The sequence below is a fragment of the Palaemon carinicauda genome, chromosome 10 (assembly GCF_036898095.1).
Source record: "Palaemon carinicauda isolate YSFRI2023 chromosome 10, ASM3689809v2, whole genome shotgun sequence".
NCBI classification, from domain to species: domain Eukaryota; kingdom Metazoa; phylum Arthropoda; class Malacostraca; order Decapoda; family Palaemonidae; genus Palaemon; species Palaemon carinicauda.
In genome coordinates this window covers 112,150,433-112,164,485 of record NC_090734.1, presented here as the reverse complement: position 1 = coordinate 112,164,485, position 14,053 = coordinate 112,150,433, and the positions used below count along the sequence as shown (strand labels likewise).

Here is a 14,053-nt window from a genome sequence, read left to right as displayed (position 1 = left end):
ACGGCAGTTAAAACTTTTAACGAGGTGTAAACAGCTGGCAGGAAGTTACCCTGCTGGTGATGGGGAGGCAACTGCATCTCCTGTGGCTCACTGTAATCTCAATTGGATTGCAGCCGGGACTTGCGTTGGGGGTTGGTGAGGGCAGGGAAGTTTTGAATAAAGAACTCAGGTTTGAATAGTTCGGAATAATGGAAATTACTTTAAAATTGGTCATTTGTTCCTACATGGATACAAACCATTGTTCTCTAATAACAGGAGATTCATCCTTAGCTGGAAGGAAGTCACCATTCCAACAGGCTGGAAATTTTACCCAGAAACTATAACACTAGCATTTGTGATACTACAAGAATCAGGGTTCCCTATATCTCGTGAACCACAAGAAAGTGTGTGTAAATCACAACGCTGTGCCTCGTAGGGTTGCTTTTGAGCTGAAAATTCCCGTGTCGTAGTCTGGCAATTTAGAATGGTGCATTTGTTGAATTGCATTGTCTCCTCAGTACTTTAGTGCAGAATAGCCACCACCTGAATGGAGCATACCTACATCAAGAAAAGTCCAGCTGGTATGGTTTCGAAGCTGTAGACCAAAAGAGGGTAAGATTGAAATGAAAAGAAAGGACCAGTCAGACTATTCTTTTGTCCCACACTCATTCGTCACCCTTGCCTAAAATAAGTCTTGATGAAGAAACCTGTGGCTCACATCTAACAGGAATAGGACAGTTAATGATGCTTGACATTTCTCTGCCCATAAAACCAGCCACAGACAGATTCTAGAATGGTGGCAAGCGCCTACTAAGCTGAGCTTGAATGCTCTTGTTCGGAGTTCCTTCTGGGGATGGAATCTATGCTCCGGCTGCTAAAAACAGGTAGTCGTAGACTTACGACCAACTTACCGCCCCTACGGTAGGCTAGTCGAAATTGACATGAACTCAAAAAACATAAATAATAAAAATGCAATGTAAATGCTAACTTAAAATAGAGCTGAAAGCATCGCAATGCTAAAAAAAAAAACTACTAGCTAACGTGAAACTTACATAATAAACAAGTAAACACGATAAAGGGGCAATCAAATACGAGACCCGACACCGTGGCTAGCTGGACTCGAAGCGCTCAGGTTTCCTCTATCACAAAAGCTAAAATTTTACGCCTCAAAGGGATCCAAAACATTTACAGACAAGACAAAATGCAAAGAGAGGTAAGAACTGAACTTTGACGAAGAAGAGGAAGCCATCATATGAAGAAAATCTTCAAAATAAGGTGAAAAGAGTGCACACAAAAATATAGAACAGTAGCGTCAAGCTGCGAACAAAGGAAATGAAATGGCAGGGTCGTATGGGAGCACCTAAAGGCGATAGGATATGTAACGGCTCTTCACTTATCCTTCCCCTTAGAGGATTAGACAGGGTAAAGTCTATTCGGGGTGTAGATATCTATGGTTATCTTAGAATATGTCCCTGATTTTACATGATATCTACGGATAGTCGTTACGTGATATCTGACAGTAATTCTCTTATAATATCAATCGCAGAAATATTATACAGTAGGAAGCTGCCGAAGGGAACTTCCATCAGGACGACATGGCCATCTCACCCAAAAATAGATTTTTCCTACGTCAAAATCCCTTTATTATGTTGTGTCATGATTCGGAAATCCTCTAAGTCGTGTTTTATCAATATTTTCTTACTTTATATCATTACAGTATTTCATTTTCTTCCTTTATAGGATAACATATGCTCTATTGAAGCATTTTGTATTATATTTCTCAAATTCAGAAGCATTTCAACAATTAACAATTACCAACTTTTTTTGTTTACCTTTGGTTGTGATCTACTGATCTGAAGGTCCCGCTACCGTATCGAGAGAATGCATACATGCAAATTACAAAGAGTATTATTTATATAATTTCTTCAAGATGAATACTACATCGGCACCAATATGTTACAGGATATATTTTTCATAGTTTGTTTATAGCCATTATCATTGGTTATCATACGAATACGTTCTCTCTCTCTCTCTCTCTCTCTCTCTGTGGATGCTTCAATTATGGGAATAATATTAGTTGGTAATGCATCGAAAGGAACTCGATTAATTTACCACTCGCCTTCTGCCAGATATATGATGCCATCAGACTTCTTTCATTGAATTTACGGTAAGTAATACAGACCACCGAAACACTTGATATCGTTACTAAATGTTTTGATGGTGGGAATAAGATGATTACTCAGTAACACACCGAAAGGAAATCGTTCGGTTTGCCAGCGCGCCTTCCACCAGAAATATAACATCACAAGACACGTGGTGAGAACTCGACAAAGAATAACTTGTGAAATATGTAAAAACCTTTACCTTTTTCTTGCAATAAAAGAAAATACCAACTTACCAAGCAAAAGTATTTAATTTCTAGAATGTATAAGAAAATATATTACAGTATTTCTAAGAAAATATTTGTCTTATTAGTACATTTTCATTAGATAAATATTGATCTATCAGAGATTATCATTATTATTACTTGCTAAGTTACAACCCTAGTTGGAAAAGCCAGATGCTATAAGCCCAAGGGCTCCAACCAGGAAAATAGCCCAGTGAATAAAGGAAATAAGGAAAAACTACGAGAAGTTTAAGAAATATAACATTAAAATAAATCTTTCATATGTAAACTATAAAACCTTGAAAATAACAGGTCAATGAAAAATTCAAAATAGCAATAGGAAGAGAAACAAGATAGAATAGTGTGGTCGAATGTACCCACAAGCAAGAGATCTCTAACCCAAGACAATGGAAGACCATGGTACAGTGGCTATGGCACTGCCCAAGAATTGAGAGCAATGGTTTGATTTTGGAGTGTCCTTCTAGAAGAGCTGCTTACCATAGCTAAAGAGTCTTCTACCATTACCAAGAGGAAAGTAGCAACTGAACAATTATAGTGCAGTAGTTGACCCCTTAAGCGAAGACGAACTGTTTGGTAATCTCAGTGTTATCAGGTGTATGAAGACTATGGAGAACATGCAAATAATAAGCAAGACTCTTCTGTGTATATGTAGGCAAAGGGAAAATGAACCGTAAACAGAGAGGATCCAATGTAGTACTGTCTGGCTAGTCAAAGGACCCAATGACTCTCTGGCAGTAGTATCTCAATGGGTGGCTGATGCCCAGGCTAACCTACTACCTACTAAAATAAAACTTGTTTAGAGTTAAATTTATGGATAAGAAGTACTCATAACAACCAAATACAGACCCACAAAATACTTTGTATCATTACTTAATATTTCGATAACCTGAATATCAATGCTAATCATTAGCCTATTGGAAGGAAATCACTCTATTGTCCGTTCGCTTTCTACTGGTAATATGACATCGCCAGACATATGATATAAACATGTCAGATATCAAAATTTTCCTTAATGTATTTTTACTGAGAATGGATACTGTGTATTATCAGTAAAAGGAGTACTAACTTATCAAGATAAATCAGTTTATATTCATACAAGAAAATAGATTATTTTCAAGAAATATCTGTCCTATCAGTGTACTATTTCCGACATACAGTACTTGTGATGTCATCACAGTGAAGAAAGTGGTCATAAAGTAGAACAATTGTAAGTTGACAACTACCTGTAGTGAATCAGTCAACTGATTACTTCTTGGCAGTTAACGTCCAGGCCACAGAGAACCAGGATATACTTGCTGATAGATCCAAGTTTCTGATCCTTGATATTTAGTGAGCAGGAGAATGAGATTTGTCCTTATCTCCTGGAATCAGGCAATCAAGCGAAGTTGTTAGTAGGACTCTTCCACGTCTACCAGTGCCAAACAGGAGGGTGTTCCGAGGTCGAGGCTCTTGCCAATGGATAATAAGGTTCCCGTTGACTTATATCCTTGGATGGTGGTCTCTACTCTCCAGGAAAAAAGCTCTAACCTCAGTACCACTAGTGTAGAAGCACTACTGATGATAAAACCTAAACTATTTTAGTCTTGGTTCTCTAGGATAGCAATAGGCTCCGTTTGATGGAAGTGGCCAGGAACTCATCGCATGTAGTCCATGTCTGAAGAAAATCCTTCAGCTTGTATATAAGCTGAAAATACAACTCGGGAGACGTCTCTCTACTGATGTCTGAGGCTACAGGAGTATCACCAGCTTGGACTAAGCTTGTGAAAAAATTTAAAGGTGTCAGACCTCTAATTTGCATCATGTGCGAATCCTCTTAGTTATGAGAAGACTAAGGAATCTTCCACCAGAACCCAGAGAATTCACAATACATATAACCTAAATGTAAGACAGGCTCACATGATCGTGAAAAGGTACCAGCCTCTCGGATGTTGGACCGACTCTGAAATAGGTGCAATTGAAACATAACAGGTGACCGGAGAGATTGAACACTTCTGGATTAAATACTCAAGGGCTGTAAAAATCACCTGGAGACCTACAGCCAACGCTTGGACTTCTCATATGGTCAGGGCATCACAGTTAGGCGAGTGATAAGGTGAGAGCATGAATAAAAAAATTCCTGTTAATAAATATTGTTAAGTTTTCCCAAGTGTTTTTGTTACCACAGGCCAATTTTACTAAGGATATTTAAACTGTCCTCCGAATTCGTGCAATAAGAACTTGCACTATGACCCGACAAGGGTCGTGACACCTAGGTATCTGAAATCCTCCACCGAAGAGGAAGGATCAAGACAAGGCTAACAAGGATGCTTGTGAGCAGGAGCTTTGGAGGACCTCTTGAAGGACGATGTCTGAAACCCGAGCTAAGATGGTCCACGAAGTCACATGCTAACGCTAAAGTCCCATGACAATCAGGATGAAGGTAACCATGTGCTTTATTGATCCTCCTCAATAGAGAAAGGATCAGGACACGGACAACAAACAACCTTGTAAGCATCTCCGAGGTGCAAGAGTGCTCTGAAGGGGATGATGCCTGAAGAAAAGATCCTTGATGTCGTAACAGATCTAGAAGTTCCCTGAAGTTCTATAAAGCTCGGGAAGGAGGATGCCAGAGGAGTCAGTGATTCTCCTTTGATGAGGAAGAATCACAACAAGGTTGACAAGCAACCTTATGAGCTTGCTCTGAGGAGCAAAGGAGCTCTGGAGAAGAACCTCCTGAAGGGCAAAACCTGGAGCTGCAATTGAGAAGGTCCTTGTTTAGAGAAGGTCTTTGAAGTCACTGTCAGCCTACTCCTCCAAGAAGGGCTTTCTCGATGAGATCCCAAGTGTCCGGGGAATGTCCCTGGGCAGGAGTGACTGCTAGTGCCCGCAGATGCTAAATTTCTCTCGAAACCATGCAGAGGAGCCTAGGGATTCCCAAAAGACCTCTCCAGGTTGGTCAGTCTGTGCTTCGGGATCCTCTCCAATTCCTTGCTTCACAACATTGAAAATTAAAAAAAAGGAAAAACTACCCTTAGGAGGAAACCTCTCTTGCATCCCAAGAGAAACAAGAAAAACTCCCAACCTTGAGGTTTTTAAAAAGTTAAAGGAATTTCTCTTTCCCAACCAGCCTCCGGAGGAAGCTGATGAAAAAGAAAAAAGGGGAAGTGATCGCATGCAGCCTCAAGGACCCCAACTCCCGCAGAATTGCTTGCCTTTTAAGGATAACCATCAACACACACAAGTGTTACCAAAAGGTCCTAGACTGTGGTTAAATACACTTGATGAGTAGTCAAAAACTACACAACGCTAGAGCGAAAAAAATTTCACAAAGAAAATTTCAAAGATACTTCCTGAACAAAAGCAGCCAGTTCCCAGCAGAGAGGAACTAGTGGACTTTCTGATGGCTAAAATCCAATTGAGGTTACCGTGAGCTACATCGGAGATGGATGCCTCCCCATAGCCGGCAGGTTAACTACCTACCGGTTGCTTATACCTCGCTATAATTAAAGAATGATAGTTTGTATTTGTGTAGGAACAAATATTAGTTTTAATACTTAGAATGTGTATAGGCAAAAATACCAAGGGAATTGTATACAGTATACTGTATGCAGGTTGATAGCCCTCTATAATATATATCAAAGATTAAGAATGCATTTTAAATTGGAGTAAAACCTTTTGTCTGTTTAAGAACTACATAATTAGAGCTTAATAATCATTTGCTTAAAAATTATACTTTGGAAATGCCAAATTTGAATACTGTACTGAAAACTATTAAACAAAAAGCAATATACATCTAAATAATTGTTTTTTTTTAAAGATATGTGCAATGATAGAAACTGTATGTGCATCTTAATGTTTCCTTCAGTAAATATTGACTAAAGAAAATTTATATATCAAGACATCTTTATTTCTCTGTATATTCATAACTTGAACCAAACAAATATAGAAACCTACATATGCTTTAAAGATATCCAACACAAGAATGATAGTGAATTATGCACACTTAGCTACAGGCTTCTTCTGTTAATCTATTACAATTTTGTCTTTTACTTCCTCTTATGTATTTCTATAAACTCTTCTCTAAGTGAAATTTCATAAGTATCCTTACCTTGGATTTCAACTTTCTTTAGATCAAGATTTCCTTGATGGTGTACGATACCAATCTGATTTGGAAGTGGTTTTAATATTACATTTTGCAAAAAGAAGTCTCCCGTAATGTCGATCAAGACGTCACCAGAATTTTTTCTACCTTCAATTATAACACCTGTTCCTAAGCCTGAAATACAATGAAAAACGTCACTCATGATTGACTTGTTTGGTAATTAAAATTCACAAATTCTAAAAGTAATTTGTATTTTTTCTAGCTATACAAACCTAAGTATTTTAATAGGGGTAGACTCTGGTAACAGCTGGTAATGACCAATAAAGAATTATCAAGGTTATGGCAACCAGCCACCAGTATCACTGGAGGTCTGAATCTGCCAGTGCACTGCACCTCCATTTAGATTCTGCCTAGGACTTGTGGGATGGATGCAGCAAGAAGTGAAACCTAAAGGTCTTGGGTTTGGATACCTAGGAAAATACAAATTTTAAAAAATTTGAATCGTTCTTACACGAATAGAAGCCCTTTTTCCTTGGGTAGAGGAGTCATCCTTAAGAGGGATGAGAATGCTATCCAAAGACACAGAGCTTCCATGTCCTGAAAAGGAGCATGGTTTGCTAAACAACTTGCTGGGCAGCCACTACAGGGCCTATAGAACATATCCAGGGACCTGTGTGCGCAATACTGAAGATTGTGTGCCGCAAAGATGGTCTACCAACTGGCTGGTTAAATAACCTAGGATCACCATGTTTAGTCTAGATAGAATATCAGAGCAAATGATTCTTGCACCACATGACCCATGGTTGAATGATTTATCCGTCACAGCCTAGAAACTTTTTTCATACAAGAATCTATCTTCAAAGGGAACAAAGTTCCTTTTAAATCTAATATATGTACAGCATTGGGTTTGCCTTGACTGTCACACTTCCCCCTCGAAAGGAGTATAGGGATTTTGCCCTTTTACTCTTGGTAAAATGACTACCCGTCACTGGTGTGCATACCTTCATCCGTGTATTTTCAAGCTTTTGCTTAGGTGGCACTGCAGCTGGTTATGGATGCTTCAAGGTTCCAGTCTTCTTGAAGAAGAAGGCTTAGCTGGCTTATTTCCATTCCTTCATAGCTGTGTCCACTTTGTCCATGGGTAAGAGAAGACTGTGTCTTAACAAATTTGTTCACCACTACATTTAAGCTTTAGAACGCAGCTGCTCCACAGAAAAGTGGCCTGGTGTCCTAAGAACTCCTCCACTTTTGGGCCTGAAAAAGCGAGCTCCTCCTAATGTTTACATATCACAGAATCAGCTACATTCTAAGAAACCGCAAAGTATAGGATCATAGCACACTAGTGGTATTACCATGAAGAGGCCTCTAGAAGTGACAATGCTGTTGCCTCCACATTTAAGACTTCTGAGGCTGAAAAGATCGAGTGTTGTTGCACGAGCCTTTCTGCTTACATCCCTTGGGTCAGCATCGCTACTTCAGGGTCTAAAAAAATTGGCAAAGGATGAGCTCCTTCTGTCAACTAATACCTCCTCAGCTTAGATAAGACAGGAGGTATTAGCTTAGAAGAAAGAGTTACTCGCATAAAGTCTTTCATTGCAGAAATCTGTGCCTCCATCTTCTTGATAGTTCAAAGGATTTGATGGAACCATGGTAATTCGAAGTGATGATGTGAGTTATTAGCCTTCTTTAAAAAGGAGTCAATTGAAGTCCATTTTCCTGAGAAGGGAGCTTTCAGAGTCACTCAGGTTATTGATTTTCCTAATAAGTCACAAAACTATCAAGAAAGAAGACTTTTCCTCACGCTCGGATGTTGATTTTAAGGTGCTCAGGTCAACAGGCTCTGGGAATCAACAACATAGGACGGCTCGGCAAGTTCGGGGGAGGCAGGCGGGGAAAGCAAGTCATGCCCTCTTCAGTGGCGATTGCTAATCACAAGACCGTATGGAATCTCATACAGAAGACAATCGTTTGACCTTTCTTTTCAAGATCATGTCCTCCTTTTTCTTGATTCTCTCTCCTCTGGAAACGAGAGAGAGAGATAAGGGATCACAGTATATTTAGCTGGACAAGGGTCTAAATCATCTGGAAACTTGGGGTCCTGATCCGATTGTGGTGATGGTTCTGCAGCAGATTTCTGAGGCGATGCCTCTTGGATTGAACTCGCCCTTTTCAATATACAATTTCTATCGTAGAAAGCCTGTATTCTCCAGTGTACTTTGGGAACTTCAAAATCGAGGATCTTCCAGTTCTGGTTGCCCTTTCTTGACCTGCAGCGGAGCAATACACAACTTCGAAGGGAGTTTCACTACTCTTTGTTATGCTATTTCCTTATACACCTCGATAGGCACGACCTGTAACCCTGACAAGTGTTTGGGTTATCATTCCTACCAGTTACCCTTCTCGGTGCTAGGAAAGAAGTTAAAGGGACTCTTCATTCAGCTGCCGGAGCTGCTTTCTTCTTCGCTTTCTTTTTGAAGAGGACCTCAAGAGGCGTATCCTCTAGATGACTCCTCCTCTTGGCACTGACAATTTGTTGGGGAGGCATCAATTCTTGTGGTGGAAGTTGGGAGATATTAAGCAGCGCTTTCTCCTGAGCATCTCACTGTCTGGGTTGAGGGTTATGTTCCCATGGTTGAGGTCTCCTCTTTCTAGGCTAAGAGTCTCTCACGTGTGGTTGGCGCAGTGCTTAGTCACACTCCAGTTGATCTTGTGAGCCTCACTTCTCTTGAGGTTCCCATTAGCTATGTCAAATGCGCTTTTGATTCTTACAAGTTTCCAGACTGGCAGCCGCTGCCAAGGAGTTGTAACGAGTTGCCTTGGGAGAGAAACAGGAGCGCTTCTCGCCGATATTGGTAATGCAGGATGATATACAGGCCTACAACCTGAGAAACTGCTATTTTCACTCCCAGAGGAGTATGCAGAGTCCTCAGACCTGTCATAGGAATCAATACTAACTGCTGGTAAAGAGGGTGATAGTGCAACAGAGCCCTTTGATGGTGCAGTATGGCACTTCTCATGCAAATTACAGAGCGCTTCAGCTGTAGCTAGCTCAACGACTGGGGTATCAAAAATTGGTGACCAGAGATCCTCTTGAATCGTAGGCCTCCCCTCTTCTCTGAGGGAAGCAGAGGAGTGCATCAGCTTGGATGAATACTATTGAGAACAAAGGTCGCTAATCTCTTTCGGCTTGCTATCCGAAGAGATAAACAAAGATGATATGGAGCATAGAGTTTTGGTATGTGGAAGGTGGGATCCTGCTTACAAAGCCAAAGGAGAACGATCATGCTTGGTTTTCTTCTTCTTCCTATGCTGAAGACTCGCCCACTGGGAGGACGACCACTCCCTTCACACATCACAAAACGATTTCAATGTGGAGCGATGCCCTCTGCATGTCGGACATAAAGAGTGGGGATCAGCCTTAACCTTGCTTATGAAGGTTCCACAATGAAAATCCAGCAATCCTGGACATGTCTGTATCTTACCAGATTCACTCACACTGTAATGAAAAAACCAATATTAGAAAGCAATGCACAAATCTTAAGGCTGGTTGGAGTGTTGAGAACACGTCTGTTCAATAGAACGGCCAGAATCTGAATGGCAGACCCAGGCCTCAAGTCATACTGGACGGCGATTGCCAGAACTTTGATAATTCTTCATTGGCCGATACCAGCCTTCGCAAGAATCTACCCCTACTAAAGGACAAAGGGTTTGTATTAACAGCACTGATTAATAATTGATATCACAATATTTTCTTCTAACATAAGTTAAACAACTTTTCTATATTGCTAAATACAAATTAAATTCTCTTTCCACTCAAAAAAACATCTTGGTTGAAACCACTAAAAGAACATATTGTATGTATTGCAAATTGAACCATTCAAAATTTAACAGGAAAAAGGAATTCCTGAAAGATTTTTCTCAGATGCAACACTAACTGAACTCCGTCATTTCTTTGGGGCTATAAACAAATGAGAAAAACAGGTTTACAATTTACAAATACTCTGTAATAAGGTAATCAATAATTCAAAACTTCTTAAAGGAATCAAAGCTCATCTCACCTATCAATGAGCCACCACCACTAAGGAGTCCAATGTACTGCAGCAAGTGAACACCAGGAAAAAGTACGATAACATCATGTTTTCTTGCAGCGTTTAATGCCACTTGCAGACTTGGATAACTCTGGCATAGCGCATCCTTTGGTACCTGCATAAAAAGTTTAAAAATACCTTACTTAGAGCAAAGTAGAGTACAGTACTTAAAAGGGCAGGAAGTGCAAAAAGTACATTTGTCAAAGGCACCTTATCAAAACAAAGCTTTATGTAAGGAATTTCTATCACTGTTGTGGGAAAGATGTGATGGTGAACTCTGTACCTTATACAAAATGTATCAGATGGCATTATTATTATTGAGAGAGAGAGAGAGAGAGAGAGAGAGAGAGAGAGAGAGAGAGAGAGAGAGAGAGAGAGATCTGGATTACAGGATAATATATGGAGTAAGATTTTCAATGTCCATTTTGTATTACAAGTACAAATAAGACAGAAAGTGGAGAGCCATTTTGAGATAGACAGATAGGGCTTAGAGGAAGTACAGACCTCTTGTTGCATTGGGAACATACTGGACTGTAGTCGAGAGGGCAGGAAAAAAAAGTAACAGCATTTTGAATGAAATGGAGAGCTAGCTAAGCTACTGGTTAAAGAAAGTGCTCCATTAGAAGGAGGAGCAAAAAATTGATTATATATAGCAGAAATGGGGGCACTTGCAAGGAAAATGGAGAATACTCTGAAAAAGAATGATTACCGAATGTTACTATTCATGACAGAAGTACACTAGAAAGATCATGCTACATTTGCAAATTAATGTGGAAATAGCAGATAAATATAGTATACAGAGGAAAGAAAATAAACAGAGATCTGAAAGATACTGATAGACAACCAGAGGAGAAGGGATGAGGAACAGTAAGTAAATCAAGAAGGCCCTGAAAATTATGGGAAAAGGGATATATAAGAAAATCATAGTCCAGACAGAGTTCAGGCAAAACTAGCACATGATAGAGGATAAGTTAAAGATTTCACCTCATGTGTAACTAATCAATGGAAGTGGTTCAAGTAAAATGTACTTGATAATGATGTGTATATGCTATATCAATGTAGGATATATTTGAGGGATACTCTATGATATTGTTTTTAAAAGTGAAGGGAAAAAAGTCTACAAGAAATTTGGCGACTAGAGTAATCTCAATTATTACTGATTGATTAAAGCATAAATTTAAGAAATCATAATCTTTGGTAATTTCAAAGAGAAGTCAAATATTACTCAACTAAAAACAGGATATCAGTTAATGGATTACTAATTTCACATCAATAAAATGTTAACTACCAAGACAATGTCAACACGAAAGCCTTATACAGTACTGAGGCTCTCTTGTACATTACCTGTGTCAATGTTTTCAAAAGTTCCGGCAAGAACGACATGTCTGCAAGTGCATCTACGCTTAAGCAGTCCATAACAATTAAAACTTTAGCTAAATTAGTTCGCTGACAGGCAGCTGCCCATGAGCATTCTATTGGCTGTGATGAGGTTGACAGTTCCCTAAAAAAAAGGAAATACAGTAAATGATGTTTACAACAATTGGTGAAAATTTAACAAAGAATATCACAAAATAATATTTCTTGTTTTATAAAATACAAAGCATTACCTCAAGTATCAAATATTGTTTCCAGTCAACTGGTGTGGCTAGCACCAGTGAGCTAGAATAAATATGCATCAAGAATTCCAACAGCTGTCTACACAAAATAATACCTTTAAAAAATGTAATTTGAATCTTATTTTGCACTTACAGTATCTAAGACTTTTCTGTTTATTACACACAGACTCTTACCCTTGAAAGTTCTTCTGTAGGAAACTAACATTCTTAGAGCTATTACTACATTATTATAAAGAACAGACTCAAAGAATTCTAGAACGTGGGATTGCCAGTCGGTGATACCTACTACTACAACTTTCTGCTTGTAGCTAATCAGCGTATTTTCTTACTCCAATTATTACCATGTTTTACTTCATGCACGATTCTTCATTGGTCTAATTCCCAAATTTCATTTCTTTCCATATTTAGGTGGGTTGAGCAAATTACTCTTTTAATATTTGATTTTATTTTATTTTTATAAGTATATGATTATTCTGTTTTTATATAAGTGAGTTAAAGCATTTATAGTTTCAAGATTAGTAGTCGCTCAATTACCTAAGTATTGTTTGTATCTCAAATGTTATTCCTTTTCAAGCAAACTGAGTGTGCATTTACTGAATCCAGTCTTTGTAATTTCTGTCACTCATTTCGTTAGTGATGCCTAAGAAATGAAAATTCTTCTGCTTTGGAAATAGTACTGTTATGTATATCTTATTTTTAGTATAAAGAACACTGTACAACACAATGACCTGTCCATTGTTTATAAGACTCAACTAAAAGAATTTACCTTCACTATATCATATGCTTTCTTAATTTCAGTGTTTTAACTGAGGTTAACTAAGTCCCCTTACTTATTCAGAATTGAATTTGTCAATAGACTTTCAAGTACCATTGATATAATTACCCATGATGCAATTACTCAAGAGTTTGGAACAAAATTATTCTATTGTTCCTAATTTTTGGATCAGCATTAAAACTAAATGGTAGTGACTGAGTAGATATATCAACTGATCTGAACACATAAGGCACTGTACAGTAATATCACGCCCCACATTGTTAATTAATTCCAAGAGATCCGACGTAAATCAATTTTCAACATAGGTTGATTTTTTTCCCTAAAAGTGACTACCAAGTTTCCTACACATACTGAACATGAAAAATACTTACAACCTTCCATCATTTTATAAAAACCACATACACTAGTTACATCAATAAGCTTCCACGTGAAGATCAGTACTTCATTGTTAGTGTACGACATAAGGTCAGGTACAACAATGTGACATGGATTCTATATTTCTATCTAATATTTAAGGATGAATGATGTGAATTTTGAACTGACAAATGTAGAATTGAAGTAGAGAGGAGTATATACATACATATACCAAGGCACTTCAAACAAATGAAACAGAAAAGGGGACCTCTCCTCTCTATGTTCCTCCCAGCCTGACAAGGGACTCAACCGAGTTTGGCTGGTACTGCTAAGGGCACCACAGCCCACCCTCCCTTGTTATCCACCACAGATGAAGCTTCATAACGCTGAATCCCCTACTGCTCCTACCTCCGCAGTCTTCCAAGGCATCGGAGGAAGCAGCAGAGCCTACTGGAAGTGTCACAATCGCTCGCCTTTCATTCCTATTTCTAGCACGCTCTCTTGCCTCTCTCACATCTATCCTCCTATCACCCAGAGCTTCCTTCAACAAAGTGCTAAAGTTCCTCCAATATTTAGGTTTTCAGATCAACTTCGCGAAATCACGGCTGGTCCCGGAGACAAAGTTTCAATGGCTAGGGCTACAATGAGATCTGCGCACACACACCCTGTGTCTCCCGGTAGCCAAGAGGAAAGAAATAGCGAAGAATACAAAGAGTTTTCTCAAGGACAAATTGACGTCCAGGAGAAATCAGG

General features: G+C 39.0%; 1 protein-coding gene across 1 annotated transcript in view; it reads right to left on the bottom strand.

Moving 5' to 3' along the window:
- Positions 1-14,053, bottom strand: part of nesd (nessun dorma) — a 116,312-nt gene that overhangs the window by 57,321 nt on the left and 44,938 nt on the right. Inside the window, exons 8-10 of the mRNA XM_068381673.1 lie at positions 11,900-12,056; positions 10,526-10,670; positions 6,474-6,641 (exon numbers count right to left, since the gene is read on the bottom strand). Of these exons, the coding sequence (XP_068237774.1) occupies positions 6,474-6,641; positions 10,526-10,670; positions 11,900-12,056 (470 nt within the window). The remainder of the gene's footprint in view (positions 1-6,473; positions 6,642-10,525; positions 10,671-11,899; positions 12,057-14,053) is intronic.